General features: G+C 53.4%; 1 protein-coding gene across 1 annotated transcript; it reads right to left on the reverse strand.

Annotated features, from left to right (window-relative positions):
• Positions 1 to 15,981: 15,981 nt before the first annotated feature.
• Positions 15,982 to 18,653, reverse strand: LOC123102964 (uncharacterized). The gene is made up of 5 exons (XM_044524443.1): positions 18,236 to 18,653; positions 17,616 to 18,084; positions 17,162 to 17,513; positions 17,005 to 17,082; positions 15,982 to 16,623 (listed from the first exon to the last, which is right to left on the reverse strand). Exons 3-5 carry the CDS (start codon positions 17,318 to 17,320, stop codon positions 16,330 to 16,332), a joined length of 531 nt encoding a protein of 176 aa, XP_044380378.1. The 5' UTR covers positions 17,321 to 17,513; positions 17,616 to 18,084; positions 18,236 to 18,653; the 3' UTR covers positions 15,982 to 16,329.
• Between the last annotated feature and the right edge of the window lie 2,959 nt (positions 18,654 to 21,612).

Here is a 21,612-nt window from a genome sequence, read left to right on the forward strand (position 1 = left end):
CCGTGGAGGCGATCTTCAGCACAGCGACGGGCGGATTGTTGCGGCTGGGGGGCGTGCTCCGGCTGCGCGTCCCCCTAGGCCGCGCTTTCGCGTTGCTGAAGTGCTGCCGAAGTTCGTCGTGTGGTCGGCGGAGCCGACTAGCACCCGGCTTCCACTTCCTCGCTTCCTCCTTGGCGAGCTCCCGGCCGGTGCCCCGGGTGGCCTCTGGCTCCAGGCCGACGGCTGCTGCAGCCGGGCCTCATGGGTCTCACTGGAGGTCTCCGCGGTCGGGAGCCTGTCCCTGGCCCGCGGTTGGCAGACGTTTGCCCGCGCGCGTGGCCTGAGCCGTCGGTGCACCCTACACTTCAAGTTCGACGGCGATGCCACCCTCTACGTGAGGGTGTTTGGGGAAGATGGTCGCCGCGCAGGGTGTTTCCCCGAGGGTGACGACCGCGGCTGGGAACCTAGCTCCCGCGATGATGGAGAGGGCAGCGCTCGCGCGGCTGGCGGCGCTCAAGGTTCCTCAAGCTTCTCCAGTTCTTCTTCAGGCGGCGACTCTTCTAGCGGTGCCCGCGGTCAGCCTCCACGCCGTCGTATCTGCTTGGGAGGTGGCAACGTGTCCGCCCGCCGTCGCGCCCTAGTGAAGCGCAAGAGGGAGTCCGCCTAAGCTCCGGAGGCAGCTCGGGCCTTCCCTGCGGGCCGGTGTGAGGCGAGCTGCACCAGATTTGTCCTTTCTTTTCCTTTTTCCTGCATAACAAAGATAGTACTGTGGAGCCCCGCGGGGGCGTGTTTGGGTTATTGTTGTTAATCATTGTTTTGCTTTCGTTATCATACCTTCCGGCTACGTGCCCGAGCGTGGATAGTTCCCGGCCCTGGCTGTGGGGGGCGACCGACCCAGGCCCTTTGTTTGTGTCGTGGTGCCCGTGGGGCACGGACTGGAGGGGTGCTCTTGTAATGGGCCCAGGTCGCGAACTATTTGAATGACTAGGATAGGAACGCTCATGAGGGCGCTCAGCTGCCCCCCTCGCGAGGCCTTGCACAAGAGAAATCGAGGCAGGAGAGTGAAAAGTCGAAGAATCACAAGCCAAAGACGGCAACAACTTCAATAAAACTTCGAATAAGAAGGAACAAGCCAACTGCGGAAAGCAAATGAAAAGCCGCGTCCGGCACCTAATCTAGTCTTCGACGTCTTCTCACCAGCGCGGAGCTAACTGCTGCCACTGGGCGTGGGAGGGAGCCCCAGGGCCTGAGGTCGGCGCTCCTGAGACTCCGGGGTGTGTATAGCCCCAACTCATTATTACGTGAGAGTGTCACGGGCGGCGAGCTTCACAGGCGTTGGCCTTCTTCACAGGATCTGGGCCTTTTCCAAAATGCGCTAGCTTCACAGGCATTCGTCTTCTTCACAGGCTCTGGGCCTTTTCCGAAACGCGATAGCTTCGCAGGCATTCGCCTTCTTCACAGGCTCTGGGCCTTTTCCGAAACGCGGTAGCTTCACATGCGTTCGCCTTCTTCACAGGCTCTGGGCCTTTTCCAGAACACGATAGCTTCACAGGCATTCGCCTTCTTCACAGGCTCTGGGCCTTTTTAGGGGTAGAACCTCCAGAGGTGCTGGATGTTCCATGCATTCTGGACTAGCACCCCCTCCTGAGTCTCCAAGCGCGCGGAGCCGGGCCTGGAAACATGAACAACTTTGAATGGGCCCTCCCACATGGGAGAGAGCTTGTGCAGCCCCTCCCTGGAGAGAACCCACCTGAGCACGAGGTCTCCTACCTCGAGAGTTCTGGGGCGGATGTTGCGGCAGTGATATCGCCGTAGTGCTTGTTGGTACCTCGCCGCTCGTAGCGTGGCTTCTCAGCGACGTTCCTCCCCCCAGCACGAGGTCCATCCCCCGCATGGCGTCCTGTTGCGCCTCGTCGAACGCCAAGACCCGCGCGGAGCGATGTCTGACCTCGTGAGGGAGGACCGCTTCGGCTCCGTAGACCAGGAAGAACGGGGTCTCTCCAGTCGTCTTGGTCGCGGTTATGCGGATGGACCACAACACGGACTGAAGCTCGTCGTACCAACCTCTACCGCAAGCCTCCAGCTTCTTCTTGAACGTCCTGGTCTTGAGGCCCCTCAGGACCTCCGCGTTGGCTCGCTCGGCCTGGCCGTTGCTTCGGGGGTGCGCCACCGAAGCGTAGCATATCTACGTTCCAAGGTTAGCACAGTATGTTTTGAAGAGATTACTGGTGAACTACGAACTGTTGTCCATGATGATGCGATTCGGCACCCCGAACCGGCTCACGATGCCCTTGATGAACTTGATCGCGGAACGCGCGGGAATGGTGCGAACAGCCTCTACTTCAGCCCACTTGGTGAACTTGTCCACGGCGACGTAGAGTTAGCGGTAGCCCCCAGGCGCCCGAGGAAACGGGCCCAAGATGTCCAGCCCCCAGACTGTGAATGGCCACGAAAGGGGTATAGTCTGCAAGCCTCCTGCTGGCTGATGGATCTGCTTGGCGTGGAACTGGCAGGCCTCACAAGCTTTCACTAGTTCGACGGCGTCATTGAGCGCGGTGGGCCAATAAAACCCACTACGGAACGCCTTGCCGACGAGGGTCCGTGATGACGAATGATGTCCACAGTCTCCGCCGTGTATATCTTCTAGCAGTTCCTTCCCTTGCTCCCTGGAGATGCAGGGCAGGGATACATCGTTTGGCCGCTTCCGGTAGAGCTCTCCATCCTTGATGCAGTATGCCGTGGCCTGGCGTGCCACTCGCTCTGCTTCCTCCTCCTTCTCTGGCAGGGTCCCTTGCGTTAGGTAACTCCGGAGCTCCGCGATCCAACATCCCTCCTGAGGTTCCATCGTTAGGAGCAGGCGTGCTCCTGACGCCGGGCCACAGGCCGGAGCCCCTGAGGCAGGTGGCTGGGGGAGCTCCTCCCGAGGCTGAGCCGTGTTCGATAATGACGGCAGGGCTGATGGCTTGAAGAGCCGTTCCTCGAAAATGCCAGGCTCCTGAGGTAACCGCCTGGACGCCCGTTTGGCGATGTCGTCGGCCTCCTGATTGGTGCCACAGGGCACATGCTACAACTCCAACCCCCAGAACTGCTTCTCCATCCTGCGGACCTCCGCTAGGTAGGCTTCCATGTGCTCATCCTTCGGCTCGTACACCTTGTTGGAGAAATTGACAAGGAGCTGTGAATCGCCCTTGATGGTGAGGCGTTTCACCCCCAGGGCAGCCGTGGCCTTCAAGCCCGCTATTAAACCTTCATACTCTGCTATGTTGTTGGAGACCTTTTCACCTTGCTGGAAACAGAGCTGCATGGCGTAATAGAGCTTGTCCTGAGTGGGCGATATAAGCACCGCCCCAGCCCCTGCGCCATGTCTGGAGAACGCCCCGTCGAAGTACATGACCCAGCCTTCTGGCGCCTCGCTTCCCGGGGACAGGGACCGATACTCGTCGGCCTTGAGGCCTGGCGCCTCCATCCATTCTGCCATAAAATCCGCCAACGCTGCTCCCTTGATGACTCTGGTCGTGCTGAATTCGAGTTGAAACGGTTGCAGTTCTATGTTCCACTCAGCGACCCTTCCAACTGAATTAGGGCTCCTGAGCACTCTCTCCAAGGGGTATGACGATACGACCTTGATGGGGTGACCCTGAAAATAGTGCTGCAGCTTGCGCGAGGCCACCAGTAGCGCGAGGAGGAGTTTCTGAGGCATGGGGTACCGTGCCCTTGCATCCCGCAACACCGTGCTGATGAAGTACATTGGGTGCTCAATGAGGTGGAGTGCGTCAGTGCTGGTGGCTCCCTTCAGAGACCATGGCGCCTCTTGAGGCAATGAGGCCTCCTGAGACTGGCCGTCTGGGAGAGGGGCCTCTTCCGCCTCCGGTGCGCCCCTCTGCGGCGGCTGATCCTCCTCAGCCGCGGTGGCAGTTTCTGTGGGCCTTCCTTGTCCCTGTTCTGCCTTGTCCCGGGATGCTGCCGCGGTTTTGATTTGGCGCTCCTCTCTGACTGCCACCAAGACTGCGCTGGCGGAGTAGGGAGTGGCGGCGAGGTAAAGCACCAGGGGCTCTTGAGGGCGCGGAGCCACCATGACCGGTGGGCTGGTCAGGTATCTCTTGAGATCCTGGAACGCCTTGTCGGCCTCTTCAGTTCACTCGAAGGGCCCCTTTTTCTTCATTAGCTGGAAGAAGGGCAGTGCTCGTTCCCCCAACTTGGAGATGAAGCGCCCTAGCACGGTCACGCGCCCCGTGAGCTTCTGCATTTCTCTGAGGGTCTTTGGTGGGCTCATGTCTTCCACTGCCTTGACCTTCTCCAGGTTAGCCTCGATGCCTCGGTGGGACACGAGGAAACCCAAGAGCTTGCCCGAGGGGACTCCGAACACACATTTCTCTGGGTTGAGCCGTAGGTTCACTGCGTTGAGGCTCGCAAAGGTTTCCTCCAGGTCTTGTATCAAGGTCCTGGCCTCCCGAGACTTTACCACAATGTCATCGACATAAGCTTCAACATTCTTCCAGAGCTGCGGGCCCAAGGTGATGTGCATCAGCCGCTGAAAGGTCGCCCCTGCGTTACGCAGCCCGAATGGCATGCATGTGTAGCAGTACACCCCACACGGGGTTAGGAAGGATGTCTTCTCGACGTCTTCTACCGCCATCTTGATCTGGTGATACCCAGAGAAGGCATCCAAGAAGCATAACAGATCGCATTCCGCAGTGGAATCGATAATCTGGTCGATGCGGGGGAGTGGGAACAGATCTTGCGGGCATGCTTTGTTGAGGTTGGTGAAGTCGACACACATGCGCTCCTTCCCTCCCTTCTTTGGCACAACGACAGGGTTGGCCAACCAATCCGGATATTGGACCTCGCGAATGACCCCAGCGGCTTCTAATTTGCGGGTCTCATGGACGATGAAGGCCTGCTTTTCTGTGGACTGCCGCCTGGCCTTCTGCTTCACAGGGCGCACGTTGGGGCACACGTTGAGGTGATGCTCGATTACACTCCTAGGGATCCCTGCCAACTGGTCAGGCTCCCAAGCGAATACCTTCTTGTTTGCACGTAGGAACCCGACCAGGGCCTTCTCCTGCTCGGGTTTGAGGTGGGCGCCTATGGTGAAAGTGGCGTTGGTGTACCCGTCCTCATCGACGGGTATCTGCTTGGTTTTTGCCTTGTCTTGGGTGAACAACTGTTTCTTCTTGGCGGGTGCAGCCCCCTTGGGCTCGGGGGTCTCCAAGTCGGCGGGCTGTGCCGACGCCGCCGTCTTGAAGGCGAGCTTGAGCACCCTCAGCGCGTCCCTCGTGTCCCCGTGCACAGTGAGGACACCGCTGCCCCCGGGCATCTTCATGAGGTTGTACGTCGGGTGCGTCGCGGCCATGAACTGGGCCAGCGCTGGGTAGCCAAGGATGGCGTTGTAGGGGAGGCTGATGGGGGCGATGTCGAAGTCGACCAGCTCCGTGCGGAAGTTGTCGTAGGTGCCGAAGGTTACTGGGAGCGGATCTGTCCCAAGGAGCTGGACGACTCGCCCCCAACGCCTGAGAAGGGCCGACTGGGTTGTAGCCATTCCAGGGGTATGCAGAGGAGGTTGAAGGCCTCGACCGAGAGCATGCTGAGGCCCGCGCTGCCATCAATAAGGGTTCTGGTGACGGCCACCTGGCAGATGGTGGGGGTGCACAGCATGGGGAGCGCACCCGAGCAGGCCGAGTTGGAGGGTTGGTCCTCCGAGCTGAAGGTCAGGCCGGTCTCGGGCGCCGCCCGGTCCAGGGGAGCCCCTTGCCGCGTGGAAGTGGCGCTGACCCGGCGGATGAACGGCTTGATGTGGTGACTTGTAGGCGGCGCCTGCGAGCCGCCCAAGAGGGCCGCGACGACTGGGGGTGTTGGTGCAGCGCGATGGGCGGGGGAGAGGTTGCGGGGCTCCATGGGCGCGCGGAGCACGCGGGACGAAGAACCAGCTGGGGTGAGCGAGGGAGTTGCGGTGCGGCCGTCTTGCCGCACGGACAGATGTTGGGGCGATGCTTGCTGCTCGTCCCCCGCCGGGCCGGTGGCGGTGTTGACGGGAGGTGACGGGGAACGGCGAGGACGCCCGCCGACAGGGGCCGTCTGGGCGACGTGGGAAGCGAGTGCGGCCCGGCGCTCGGCGCGGGCCCGACGAGCGTCAGACATGGGCGTGATGGTCGGAGGAGAACAGGGTGGTGGAAGACGAATCCCGGCGCACCCCTACCTGGCGCGCCAGATGTCGGATTTCGGGTTCCGGCAGACCCTTGAGGTTCGAACACTGGGGCGCACGCGGATATTTCGCCTCCTACCTACCTGCACTCCTCTGCCTTGCTAGGATCTAAACTAAGGAAAGAACAACACAAGAGACACAGGGTTTATACTGGTTTGGGCCACCGTTGTGGTGTAATACCCTACTCCAGTGTGTGGTGTGGTGGATTGCCTCTTGGGCTGATGATGATGAACAATACAAGGAAGAACAGCCTCGCAAGGGTCTGTTCTTGGCTGGGGCGATGAACTGCTGGGAGGAGCTCAGTCACCTTTCTCTCTCTCTCTCTTTCTGATCGAAACCCCTCTCTAAAGAGCCTCCTCCCTCGAACCTCTCTCTCCTCCCCTTCTTCTTCGAACCTCCAAAACCTCCTTTGCTCTGTGGGTGGCTGGTCCTATTTATAGAGGCCCTGGTCCTCTTCCCAAATATCGAGCGGGAAGGGAGCCAACAATGGCGGGCTAATTTGAAGGGGGACAACTAGTACTAGCTACCCTGACAAAAGTAGTCTTCGCCTGCACAAAGCTCTGGTGATGACAACGTCTCGGGCTCCACGATGACCTCCATCTTGCAGTCCTCATGGTCTTGGTCTCGTTGCACCGAAATGGCAACCTTTGCCTGATGCCTCGGTACTCCGCGGCTGTGCTTGCCCCCTTTGCACCAAAGAGGAAAGGAGGACACTGCGCGGGCTGGCACCCGCCTGGCGCCCTTGGTCGTCATGGCTTGCGTCACGGGCACCTTGTGAGGTACCCCGCCTTGGTCTCTCCGCCTCCTCATGAGCCAGCCTGACGAGGCCGTGCCTGAGGAAGCTCCGCGTCTTCCGCCCCGCGAGGCTTGGCCCCTCATGAGGGTCTTGGGTTTGTGTTGGTGAAGATGGGCCGCGCTGGGCCCCCCTTTGAGCCATGTCGCAGGCCGCAGGCAGGCAAGTCTGGGGACCCCCATTCCCAGAACGCCGACACTCGTCACCGCTATGCAGCCCCTTGTCCTTGTTTTCGGCATTTAACTTCCCGGCCTGCTTGAACACCCAACATTCTCTGTTGGTGTGATTGGCTGGCTTGTCGGGGGTGCCGTGGATTTAACACGAGCGTTCCAGTATGCGATCCAAACTGGACGGAGCCGGATTATTTCTTTTAAATGGCTTTTTCCGCTGACCGGATCTAGAGCCTCTGAATCTGGCATTGACTGCCGTATCTTCGGTGTTATCGCCGTTATTGCGGCGCTTTGGTTTGTTACGACATTGCCTATCGTTAACATCTTTGGTATCCGAGGTGTCCGGATTCCACGATGTGTTGTTGCTGCGAGCCAGCCAGCTATCCTCGCCCGTGCAAAAGCGGGTCATGAGTGTTGTGAGGGCTGCCATAGATTTTGGCTTCACCTGGCCGAGGTGGCGGGCGAGCCACTCGTCGCGGATGTTATGCTTGAATGCCGCTAGGGCCTCTACGTCCGGACAGTCTACAATTTGGTTTTTCTTAGTCGGGAACCGTGTCCACAATTGTCTGGCTGATTCCCCTGGCTGTTGGGTTGTGTGGCTCAAATCATCAGAGTCCGGTGGCCGCACATAAGTGCCCTGGAAGTTGTCAAGAAATGCATCTTCTAGATCCTCCCAACTGCCTATGGAATCTGATGGCAAGCTATTCAGCCAATGTCGAGCTGGTCCTTTGAGTTTTAGTGGGAGGTACTTGATGGCATGTAGATCATCATCGCGAGCCATGTGGATATGAAGGAGGAAATCCTCAATCCATACAGCGGGATATGTTGTGCCGTCGTATGATTCGATATTTACGGGTTTGAAACCCTCCGGGAATTCATGATTCATAACTTCATCAGTGAAGCATAGGGGGTCTGCGGCGCCTCTGTGCCGGGCTATATCCCGACGCAGCTCATATGAATCTTGTCTGCTGTATTCGGCCCGGCCGGATTTACTCTTGGCATATCCGACACGACGATCATCGTCCCGTGTTGGCGCACGTGTTCGTGACCCGTATATTGACCTTGCGATTTTTGCCTTACTATCCAATATGTCTCGCAGGTCCTCTGTGTTGCCCCGGGCCTTAGTATTTTTGATTGAGTGCCGACGGGGTGCGGGCTGAACTTCAGGCTGAAACGCCTCTCTGGTTCGGTCGTGTAGTGGCCGGTCAGCCGCATCGTTCACTGGTAAATGAGGTTTCAATGCTTCCCCCTCGAGGTGAGGTAGAAACCTGCATTTTGGGTAACTCTTGGAGGGGCGCTCGAGTTCATACTCTTCGGCCGCAAGGATTTCGGTCCACCTGTCTGCTAGCAAGTCTTGATCAGCTTGAAGCCGTTTTTGCTTTTTCTTCAGGCTATTTGCCGTGGCCATAAGCCGGCGCTTGAAGCGCTCTTGCTCGACGGGGTCCTTAGGCACGATAAATTCTTCGTCACCGAGGCTCGCCTCATCTTCGGAGAGAGGCATGTAATTGTCCTCCTCCGGTTCTCCATCTGCTGCCCGCTCTGGAGGGCTAGCTTATTCGTCCTCCGGCTCTACATCGTGCTGGAGGGGATTGTTGTTGTCTTCGGCACTATCCGGAGTGTTATTGTCTCCTGTGCCGGTATCACTATTCTTGCTGTGGCGGGACTTAGAGCGGCGCCGCTGATGTCGGTGCTTGGGTTGCTTCTTGGAGGGGTCATCCTCCGTTGTCTCGTCGCCATTGCCTTCTTTGGGGGTGTCCACCATGTACATATCATATGCTGAGGTGGCGGTCCAGCGCCCTTTGGGCGGTGGTTCCTGTTCGTCTCCGGCGTCATCATCCATACCGTCGAAGTCTTCGGAGTCGAAGTCAAGCATGTCGGTTAAGTCGTCGACAGTGGCTACTAAGTGGGTGGTGGGTGGGCAGCGAATTTCTTCGCCGTCCGCATCCCATTCTAGCCGGACATAGTTCGGCCAAGGTTCTCCTGACAGGGAGAGAGACCTTAATGAATTTAGCACATCGCCGAAAGGTGAGCACTGAAAGATATCCGCGGAGGTGAACTCCATGATCGGCGCCCAATCGGATTCGATGGGTGCAGATGCAGGCGGCTCGGAGCCCATGGCCGGAGAAGAATCCATTGGTTCGGCGACATGGCTCTCGTAAGGGGCGAAGTCAGTATCCGGCTCTATCTCCACTGAGAGTGTGGCCTCCATGGCAGGGTCTATCCCTCCGCTCTCAGATGGCGCAATTTGCTCCGGATTAATTGCCGGAGTAGTTACAGATGCGATCTCCCGAACATTGTCCGACGGCAGAGTTACGTCATGCTCGTCGCGACTAAGTGGCACACCTGGCATGGGCTCGAATCCGTCGAAGATCAAGTCTCGGCAGATGTCAGCTGTGTAATCAAGTTTCCAAATCTGACTTGATGGCCAGGGGCATAGCTCTCTATCTGCTCCAGATGGCCAAGCGAATTGGCCCGCAGTGTGAAGCCGCTAAATACGAAGATCTGTCCGAGGAGGAAAACCTCACCCTGGACCGCATCGTTACTGATGATCGAAGGAGCCATCAAGCCTTACGACGACAACATAGTGGAACTCTCAATGAAAGCACCAATGTCGGTGTCAAAACCGACGGATCTCGGGTAGGGGGTGCCGAACTGTGCGTCTAAGGCGGATGGTAACAGGATGGTAACAGGAGGCAGGGGACACAATGTTTACCCAGGTTCGGGCCCTCCCCTACGTCCTGCTTGATTGTTCTTGATGATATGAGTATTACAAAAGTTGATCTACCACGAGATCGTAGAGGCTAAACCCGAGAAGCTAGCCTATGGTATGATTGTCTATTGTCCTAAGGACTAAACCCTCCGGTTTATATAGACACCGGAGGGGGCTAGGGTTACACAAGGTTCGTTACAAGGGAGGAGATATACATATTCGTATAGCCTAGCTTGCCTTCCACGCCAAGGAGAGTCCCATCCGGACACGAGACAAAGTCTTCAATCTTGTATCTTCATAGTCCAACAGTCCGGCCAAAGGATATAGTCCGGCTATCCGGAGACCCCCCAATCTAGGACTCCCTCACCGACCTCCTCGTTCGACTCCTTGTCGGATCCGGTAGGTGCCCATCGTTGCGCCATGTCCCACTTCGCCGCCGTTGAATGAGTCCCCTGCTTCCTGGCGAGATGGTGTACGCTGCGCCCGCTCGCAGAACCTCCCCAGCGTCCCTCGTTGACCAATGTCAACTACCACATGGGCCTCCTCAAGCGCCACCCAGCGAACCGGCCGGGCCACCCCGGTTACTTCCAGTTCAGATGAGCCGTCTTGACCCATCGCGAACCAGCCAGCCCACTGCTCCATCGTCCTGGGCCGATGCCCATGGTGAGGCCCCCAGCGCCTCCTTTGTTTTTTTCTTTCTCTCTACTGGACCAACATGCTTCAGATTCGGCCCGTATAGGCTTTTTTAGATTCTACGATTTTAGCCTTTTTTCCAGAGAGTGCAGTTTTATAGGAAAGCCCTTGCACTTCATGCATATCCTAACTCCACAACCGTGTATCGGAATTAAACAAACTTGATATGTAAAATGCTTAGAATTTTGTGTAGTTTCATATGTGACTTTTATCCATGTTTGTTATGTTTAAAATGCTGTTTGTGTTTATTTTGCTTAATGCCATGTTAAAATGATTTATGTCATAACTAAATAACCATAGCTTGGTTTTAAATAAACTTTATATGTAAATGGGGTGGAAAAATGCCTAGTTTAACATGGTGCATTCATCTTGTATATTTAACAACTCTAAAATATAGTATAGGGCAGAACAGTACCAAATCCATAATTTGCATATGGGGATTCTCCGGACTTGTTGTTTGTTGTTCCGCCCTCATTTAAACTTGCCTAGTTAAGTAGTTTTATTATGCTTCACCCCTTGCCATGCTAACCAGCATTTAATTTTGTTGAGTACTTAAACGGGAGAGAACTAAATAATTGTTGTGGTGTTTCGTCAAAATGCAGCTCGTTGCATATTGAGCTCCACTTCACTTGTAGTTTTGCTTGTGCACTTTGCCATGCCATGCCTTCATTAAACCGAACATGCATCCTACTTGGTTGCGCATCATGTCATGCTTATGTGATGGTTGTTTACCATGTTGTTTGCTTCTTTCCGGTGTTGCTTCTTCGGGTTGGTTCCGATAACGTCGCATTTGTGAGGATTCGTTTGACTTCGTCTGTTTGTCTTCTTCATGGACTCGTTCTTCTTCCTTGTGGGATCTCAGGCAAGATGACCATACCCTCGAAGTCACTTCTATCTTTGCTTGCTAGTTGTTCGTTCTATCGCTTTGTCGCGCTACCTACCACTTGTTATATCATGACTCCCATATTGCCATGTCAAGCCTCTAACCCACCTTCCTAGCAAACCGTTGTTTTGCTATGTTATAGCTTTTGCTCAGCCCCTCTTATAGCGTTGCTAGTTGCAGGTGAAGCTGAAGTTTGTTCCATGTTGGAACATGGATATGTTGGGATATCACAATACCTCTTATTTTAATTAATGCATCAATATACTTGATAAAGGGTGGAAGGCTCGGCCTTATGCCTGGTGTTTTGTTCCACTCTTGCCGCCCTAGTTTCCGTCATACTGGTGTTATGTTCCTTGATTTTGCGTTCCTTATGCGGTTGGGTGTTATGGGAACCCCTTGACAGTTCGCTTTGAATAAAACTCCTCCAGTAAGGCCCAACCTTGGTTTTACATTTTCCTAACAACCTATTACCCTTCCCTTGGGTCGGCCAACCCGAGGGTCATCTTTATTTTAACCCCCCGGGGCCAGTGCTTCTCTAAGTGTTGGTCCGAACCGAGTAGACTGCGGGGCCACCTCGGGGAAACTTGAGGTTTCGTTTTACTCGTAGGATGTCTCATCCGGTGTTTCCCTGAGAACGAGATATGTGCAGCTCCTATCGGGATTGCCGGCACATCGGGCGGCTTTGCTGGTCTTGTTTTACCATTGTCAAAATGTCTTGTAACCGGGATTCCGAGACTGATCGGGTCTACTCGGGAGAAGGAATATCCTTCGTTGACCGTGAGAGCTTATGATGGGATAAGTTGGGACACTCCTGCAGGGTATTAACTTTCGAGAGTCGTGCCCGCGGTTATGTGGTAGATGGGAATTTGTTAATATCCTGTTGTAGACAACTTGACACTTAACTTAATTAAAATGCATCAACCGCGTGTGTAACCATGATGGTCTCTTCTCGGCAGAGTCCGGGAAGTGAACATGGTTCTTGGGTTATGTTTGAACGTAAGTAGTTTCAGGATCACTTCTTGATCACTTCTAGCTTACGACCGTTGCGTTGCTTCTCTTCTCGCTCTTATTTGCGTATGTTAGCCACCATATTTTCTTAGTGCTTGCTACAGCTCCACCTCATTACCCTATCCTACCCATAATCTTAAATAGTCTTGATCTCGTGGGTGTGAGATCGCTGAGTCCTCGTGACTCACAAATACTTCCAAACAGTTGCAAGTGCCGATGATACCAGTGTAGGTGACGCAACCCAGCTCAAGTGAGAGCAAGATGAAGACCTTGGTCATTGTTATGTGTCTTTCCGGTTGATTAGTAGTGGAGCCCAGTTGGGACGATCGGGATCTAGCATGTGGGGTTGTCTTCTTTTATTTTTTTGTTCTGTAATCGGACCTTTGATTGTATTCTAGATGATGTATGTTTAACTTGTTATTTGTGTGAAGTGGCGATTGTAAGCCAACTCTTTATCCATTTCTTATTTAGTACATGGGATTGTGTGAAGATTACCCCTCTTGCGACAAAACCACAATGCGGTTATGCCTCTAAGTCGTGCCTCGACACGTGGGAGATATAGCCGCATCGTGGGTGTTACACATCTATCCCCACTTTGACTTCAACGCCGCCATTTCTCCAGTGCACGGAGCCATCCGGGACAACATGGCGCATTGGGTGGATGATAATGTGGACGCTCTGGTCAGGGCCTTCGCTTCTTAGGACAACACGGTGGTGGTCGTGGCGGACAAAGGCGGAGCGGTTGATGATGGCGAAGACGATGCCAGCGACAGCGCCAGCAGCGTGCCTGGGAGCGATTCGGAAGATGCTGCGAGCGACATGTCCGATTGAGCCCGCGCTCCTTTGCTTTGAGCCTGCACACAAAAGCTTGGGCATGGCCCCTCAAGGTGTAAGAGCATTTTGGGGAGGGGGATCCCCTCATATAATCAGACTACTGTTTTATTCCTTAAGTCAGACTTGAAATGTGCTTTTGCGAGCCCACGAGCTCCTCCGCGACTTGTTGTTGTAACTTACCTCAGCCTAGACAGGCCTCGAACCGGTCTTGTAGTTGTCGATGTGCATTCCTCCCGAGGGGAGTTCTTCGCGGGCTGCCGAGAGGGGTCCTTCATGGGCTCGCGAGGTTTTGGGCTCCTGAAGAGCCTACTAGTCTGTCAGAGAGGGCCTCGTGATAAATGAGCGCCAGACTATGGCAGGTTGTGCGCGTAGCATGCCCATACCACTCCTAGCCCCCGCTCGCGAGGTGCTCACAAGGGAAATGGGTAGCAGGCACGAGCCTCAAAACAAGGCACTGAACCAGAAAACTCGGAAAATCAACACGAACGAGAGAAGACACCCCTTGCACTTGCAAACGAAAATACGACTTCAAGTTTAAATCCAAAAGGCGGCAAATCGAGCTACAGAAAAGGGGTTGAAAGCAAATGGCTGTGTCTGGCACCTAGCTAGTCTTCTTGTCTTCCCACCAGCATGGAGCTACGTGCTTTCACTGGCTGTGAGCATAGTCATTGGGGGATAGTGTCGACGGCTAGCGCGGAGCATGGTGCTTCCACTAGGACGTGGGTGGGAGCCCCCGAGGCCTGAGGGCGGCACTCCGGAGACTCCGGGGCGTGTACAGCCCCACTCATTATTACATGAGAGTGTCACGAGCGGCGACCTTCATAGGAGCGAGCCTTACTTCATATCGCCAGGAGAGGGCCCCGCCCTGCGCCACCCTCGACCACCATTGGGGCGTCCGGAAACCAGGACGAGACCAAGGGGCAAAGCGGACGCTGGCAGCGCCCTCGGCAACCACGGGTCCTCTACCGGGGGGAAAGCTCACCGACGCTTCCCTCGGCAGAGGGCGTACCTCAGTGCAGCACCTTGCTCCGTGTGGCGCGGGGGAGGGCCTGGCTCCGGGCCTCTCCCACGCAGCCCCCAGAGCACCACTCCTGCCGCTGGCTGGGCCACTGCCCTGAGGTCTGAAACTGCTGCCGCAGCCTGATTCTCCTACAGTTCGGGGTTAGCATAAGCTTGCTCCTAAGATATTGACTGTACCCCGCCGTCGTCGTCGCTGAAGGGCGTCGGTGAAGCCTCCGAGCGGCTCGGGGAAGACCTGTGCTTCAGGCCCTCTAGCCGCCCATCCTGGTCCGGGGAACGGATTGGGGCCTTCCCTCGGCAAGTATTCCGGGTTCACCATGCGGGGCACGTAGGCGTCCGTGATCACCTCACCAGAGCCGCTGCCCAGGTGCCCCGCGCCTTGGGCCGCCAGTCACGGCGCTTAGCCCAGGTGGCCGCCGTGTGGCATCCTAGCACGTCCTCGCGGTGGGCCGTCGGTGCTTGTCCCTCCTAGCGATGGTGTAGTTCCGGCAGGACTACCCGCGCCAGGACCCGCGCTAGCATCGTCGGATCCCCCTGACGCCCGAGGGGGTGTGCAGGCTTGCCCGGGCCTCGCGCACGCTTCTCCACGACCTGGGTGTGGTCAAGGAGCAGAAAGGCGGCGTACCCCTGCATGCGGCATCTAGTAGCTCGGCGACTCGCTCCAGCAGTGCATCGTGGCTGCTCTCCGCTAGCCTGCACCGCAGCAGCTCCCGTGCCACGATGAGTGCGGCTCGCATGTTCGCTTGCTCCTGCCGGGTGTGTGGTGCCGTTTTCGCAGCATAACATGAGGATCTCGCGGCTGCGCACGTGCGCCGCGGCGCGAGGGTGGCGGGCGCCGGCCCGCGCTGCCTGTGCCCGTGGGTGTTAGGCGGCGCGCGGGCTGCCTGGAGCGCGGAGTTGAGGTCTTCTGGAGTGGATGGCGGCACCCAGGCAGGCCAGGCCGCCCAGTGGTCGGCTTGGTCGGGCCGTCAGACATTGGAGTCGCAGGGCAATGGTGGGTCGGTCGAAGGAGAAGAAAGCTTCGGCGCACCCCTACCTGGCGCGCCAAATGTCGGATTCTGGGTTCCGGCAAACCCTTGAGGTTCGAACATTGGGGTGCACATGAAGATCTCTCTCTCCCTCGCTCTCACAACGATCTCAAGGCCTAACTCGCCAAACCCAAGGTACAAGAGACACGCGGGTTTATACTGGTTTAGGCCACCGTTATGGTGTAATACCCTACTGCAGTGTGCTATGGTGGATTGCCTCGTGGGCTGAGGATGAATCAGTACAATGGATGAACAACCTCCTGAGGAGAGGTGTTCTTGAGCTCGATGAGCTGGTGTTTGAGGATGGTCCGAATGTGTTCTCCCCTTGCAATGGTGGTGGCTAGCCCTATTTATAGAGGCCCTGGTCCTCTTCCCAAATGTTAGGTGGGAAGGGATCCCACAACGGACAGTTTTGAAGGGAGACAACTAGTACAAGTTATCCTGACAACAGGTGGTCTTCGCCTGCCAAAGGCTCTGGTGGTGATGCCGCCATGGGCTCTGCGGTGACCTCCGTCCTGTCGTCCTGCTGGTCTTGGTCTTGTTGCACTAATATGGAAACCTTTGCCTGACGCCTCGGGACTCCTCGCATGTGCTTGCCCCTTTAGCACCAAAGAGGAAACAGGTACCCTGCGCCCGCTGGCGCCCACCTGGCCTTGGTCTTCATGGATCACGTCATGCAGACCTCGCGAGGTGCCCCTGGCATTGATATCTCCGCTCCTTGGGAGCCAGCCTAGCGAGGCCGCCCCATAGGAGGTCTTGGTGTCGTCCTCCTCGCAAGGCTTGGACCCTCACGAGGGTCTTGAGTGGTTGCTGGTGAAGATGGGCTCTACCAGGCTGTTGGTGGAGCCACGCCCTGGGCCGCAGGCAGGCAAGTCTAGGTACCTCCATTCGCAGGACGCCGACATACATCACAAATTCGAAATACAGGAACACAACAAAAATATTGAAAATACAGGAACACCATCCTCCCAGCAACAAAAACAACTAAAAAATCAATAAAAACGGATACTCACGTGTTTTGCTCCCGCGGCGCCCGCACAAACTCGCAAGAGAAACCATCAATATGCGCCGGCAAGAACAGTTTGGCCTTGTATACGCTGGACTCCCTCCAGAGCTTCTTTATGTTATCTGTCATAGTCCTAAAGAATCTAACTGTGTCACTCCAACTTTCATCGCGGAGTGAATCAAGACACTCGAGATGACGAAACCTCAAATTCAGAACAATCAAGCACCAATGCCCAGATTCTTCACTAGGCTTCATGGCAGCCACAAATGACGGCGGATCAAAAGTAGGGAAAAGAATCTGACAAAAAAATCGCAGAGGAAAAATGAATTTAACAAATCATAATGAAACAAACAATTCAGCCACCAAACAATAAAATAAAAGAGGGAAATTGAAAATCAGAAGTACAAACAAATCAGATAATCATAAGTTCTAATTGAGTAAGCAACCCACTTCGAAAGATAAATGCTACTCAAGTTTATATCCACCACCCAAACTTGCACCAAACATATCAGCTCAATTTCCTTGCGACAATAAGTGCAGCTTTAAAAAAAAGAAGCACACATCATTCATAAGTGCAGGGGTAAAGAGCAGGCTACTCAAGTTCATTCCCACCTCCCAAACTTGCATGAAAACATGACAGTTCTAGTTCATGAGTACAATAAATTCAAGTTAACCTACTTGGTCAAAACCATCAGCCCCTGATCTCATGAACCACTGTAGCACATTGGCAGCAATATTCCCATCATGGATCTTGGTCTGTTGTACAAAAAGAACAATAATAGTTAGAAAATTCCCAAAATAACTTATCATCCTATTTAGAAAGCAAAATACTGACCATCACCCATCTGGGAACTATCAACTTGTCAGTGTCAAGGTACTTCTGACATAGAGAATATAAAACAACACGAGCACTGTCTGAGTTGAGCATGCCAGTGGGGACAAACGCTTTAGCAATAGAACCAACACTGGCATCACATTCGCTATTTTGAAACATCGGCTTGTCACTAGGAAAACACAAAAGAGGACATGGATTAAAACTATTGCAATAACAACAATAGTCATATGAGAGAAAGAAAAAGAGACGAAAATGATACAGGCAAAACCCCAAACTAATCGTTTCCCACGGTTCGTGTGCAACCTCGTAATAGCGAAGAAAAACAAATCAACCTTAGCAACATTAGCACCTTCTGCTTGCAGAAAAAGAAGAAAAAACTATAAGTTCAAGCACTACATGTGAACATGTCCAAAATGCCATAAATGAGAAGTACGCCTCATTTACAAGTCCTTACCTGCACTCTCAGTGTTTGACGACGGGAGTTCCTATGATGACACCAATATAACTCCAGTTTCAGGGTTTGATGATGGAAGATATTGTGAGGACAGCAATATGGTTGTGCTTTCAGGGTCTGAAGAAAAATCATGGGACGATAGGAGCACCTCCTGCGTCAAGGGGCTAGAAGAAATCGACAGAAGTAAATCACCATCCTCAGATGGCACCTCCTCCATGCTAGAGGCATCTTGCAATGCATCGCCATAATCAAGCCCTCCAGGTGGGAAATTTTTCAGCAGCAAATCTTCACAATCAGAAAGATTTTCATTCCCAGCAATACCAACACCAGACGATTTGGCATCAAGTATGCTGGCAGCACCAACATCCTCATCAGCAACTTTGGTACCAACATCGCGCCCACTACTCAATGGAACACCACAAGAATCATCTCCACCACTAACGGCAGCCTCACGCTCAACATCAGTCATCTGAAAAAATAAAAAATCAGAAAAAGTGAATAATATGAACAAAACTAACAATCAAAAAAAGCTAGCAAGAGCTGCACAGGCTAACTATTATAGCTAAAAAGAAATAGCAGCAAAAACTGCATATAAAATTAATGCAATCACAGAAAAAAACCTTAGTAGCATTCACAGCAACATCATCGATCTTGCTGGTACTAAAATTCAAAGGAACATCACCAATGGTCGAACAAGGCTCGTCGCCAACAACAGGACCCTGATTCATAGTAATGAAGCAAAAAACAATGCTATTATTAGCAACAATAAATACAAGGAATTAAACCACACTAACAAAAAGATAGGTACAACCTATTATAACGCCCACGATGCGGCTATATCTCCCACGTGTCGAGGCACGACTTAGAGGCATAACCGCATAGTGGTTTTGTCACAAGAAGGGTCATCTTCACAAACATCCCATGTAATAAATAAGACATGGATAAATAGAGTTGGCTTGCACTCCCCACGTCACACAATACATAAATAATTCATGCATCATCCAGATACACTCATAGACCGAGTACGGTCAAATCCAAATGAAAAGGAAGATAAACCCCAAACGCTAGATCCCCGATCGTCCCAACTAGGCTCCACTATTGATCATCTGTAAAAGACACATAATAACAACCAAGGTCTTCGTCGAACTCCCACTTGAGCTCGGTAGCATCACCTGCACTGGTATCATCGGCATCTGCAACTATTTGGATGTATCCGTGAGTCACGAGGACTCAGCAATCTCACACCCGCGAGATCAAGACTATTTAAGCTTATGGGTAGGATAAGGTAATGAGGTGGAGTTGCAGCAAGTGCTAAGCAAATATGGTGGCTAACATACTCAAATAAGAGTAAGATCAGAACCTACGCAACAGTCATGAAGCTAGAAGTGAAAAAGAAGTGATCCTGAAACTACTTATGTTCAAACATAACCCAAAACCGTGTTTACTTCCCGGACTCCGCCGAAAAGAGACCATCACGGCTACACAGGCGGTTGATTCATTTTAATTAAGTCAAGTGCCAAGTTCTCTACAACCGGATATTAACAAATTCCCATATGCCACATAACCATGGGCTCGGCTCTCAAAAGTTTATACCCTGTAGGGGTGTCCCAACTTAGCCCAGCACAAGCTCTCACGATCAACGAAGGATATTCCTTCTCCCGGGAAGACCCGATCAGTCTTGGAAACCCGATTACAAGACATTTCGACAATGGTAAAATAAGACCAGCAAGACCGCCCGACTGTGTCAACATATCCTGATAGGAGCTGCACATATCTTGTTCTAAGGGCACACCGAATGAACACTACATACAGCAACCGAAGACCCCGGGTGAAGGGGTGGCACCGCAAGTGGCTCAAGGTTGGACGAACACTCAGAAGAGCACTGGCCGGGGGGTTAAAATAAAGATGACCCTCGGGTCTGCAAAACCCAAGGGAAAAGGCTTAGATAGGCAAATGTAAAACCAAGGTTGGGCCTTGCTGCAGGAGTTTTATTCAAAGCGAACTATCATGGGGGTCCCATTAACCTAACCGCGTAAGGAACGCAAAATCAAGGAACATAACACCGGTATGACAAAAACTAGGGTGGCAAGAGTGGAACAAAACACCAGGCATAAGGCCGAGCCTTCCACCCTTTACCAAGTATATAGATGCATTAATTAAAATAAGAGATAATGTGATATCCCAACATAGCCATGTTCCAACATTGAACAAACTTCAACTTCACCTGCAACTAACAACGCTATAAGAGGGGCTAAGCAAAAGCGGTAACTTAGCTAAACAACGGTTTGCTAGGACAGTGGGTTAGAGGCTTGACATGGAAACATGGGAGGAATGATATAACAAGTGGTAGGTAGCATGACATAGCGATAGAACGAATAACAAGCAAGCAAAGATAGAAGTGATATCGAGGATATGGTCATCTTGCCTGAAAAGTTCTCGTTAGGAAGAAGATTGAATCCATGAAGAATACAAAAGGACGTAGTCGAACGAATCCTGACAACTCCAAAACAAAACTAAAGCTAACGAGAGAAGCAAACCGGAAAGAAGCAAGCAACATGGTAAAAACACAAGCATAAACATGGTATGATGCACAACCAACGATGGTGCATGTCCGGTTTAAATATGCATGGCATGGCAAAGTGCACAAACAAAACTACAAGTTAAGTGGAGCTCAACATGTAACAAGATGCATGTTGACGAAACACCGCATTCGATTATTTAGTTCACTCCCGGTAAGGTACTCAACAATATTAAATGTTGTTAAACATAGCAAGGGGTGAAGCATAATAAAACTACCTATCTAGGCAAGTTTAAATGAGGCCGAAACAACAAGCATCAAGTCCAGAAAAATCCTCATATGCATATTATGAATTTGGTACTGTTCTGCCCTATACCATATTTTAGAGTTGTTAAACATGCAAAGTAATGGGACCATGTTAAACTATGCATTTTTCCACCCCATTAGCATATAAAGATTATTAAATTCTGAGCTATGGTTATTTAGTTATGAATTAAATCATTTTAACAAGTCATTTATGCAAATTATATTCAAACATCATTTTAAACATGGATGAAAGTTGCATCTTGTGAAACTAGATGAAATTCTAAGCATTTTACATATTTAAATCATTGTAAACCGATGCACGGTTAGTGAGATATAATATGCATGACCAAAAAGGACTTTCCTATAAAACTCAACCTCACTTGATTAATAGCAAAATCGTTGGAACAGAAAAAAGTGCTGCAAGCCGAAACTGTAAACTGGGCTTCACACAAGAGAACTGGGGCGCTCATCACCTCGGGCCTGCAAAAGTTGGGCCGGATCGGAAGCTGGCCCGTGAGGGCGTGAGGCAAAGCGAGCGAGCGTCTCTCGCTCGTTCTGGTCAACGCGAGGGGCGCTGGTGAGCAGAGAAGGACGAGGCAGGTGAGCGAGGAAGAGACGCGGTCAACACACGTGCGAAGCAGAGGAACTTGGCGCGGCTCCGGCGACGAGGCCTTGGTGGCGATGCGGGGAAGGGAAGCGGCGCGAGATGAAGCAGAAGATGGGCGCTGGACTCGGCGCTGGTCAACGGTGGCTCAGTGCATGTCCTATCGACCGAAGCCGAGGATGAGCGGGTGCCGCGGCTCCAGGAACATGGCGGAGCAGCGAGATACGGCGACGATGGACTTGGTGCTGCAGGGGAGGTCCGGGACGAGTGGGGGGCATCCACCAGCAGCGGCGGGGCATGGCAGAAAGGCGCAGGGGCCTTAGCGGAACAGGGTCGCGCCGCGGAAGATCGGGGGTACCGCGGGCGGCGTTCTCGTCTAGGTCCTTCGGGAAGAAGATGGCGGCGTCGCTGCTGGTTCGGGCGAGGAACGGAGGAGCTCCGGCGGTGGCGCTCGCCGGCGCGGGGAGGCGGTCCTGGACGAGGAGGTGGCTGCGGCCTCGGATGCCCGCGGGCGCAGGCGCACGAAGTAGGCGGTTGAAGGCGGATGGAGGCCGGAGGCGACACTAGTT

The sequence above is a fragment of the Triticum aestivum genome, chromosome 5A (genome assembly GCF_018294505.1).
Source record: "Triticum aestivum cultivar Chinese Spring chromosome 5A, IWGSC CS RefSeq v2.1, whole genome shotgun sequence".
Lineage (NCBI taxonomy): Eukaryota > Viridiplantae > Streptophyta > Magnoliopsida > Poales > Poaceae > Triticum > Triticum aestivum.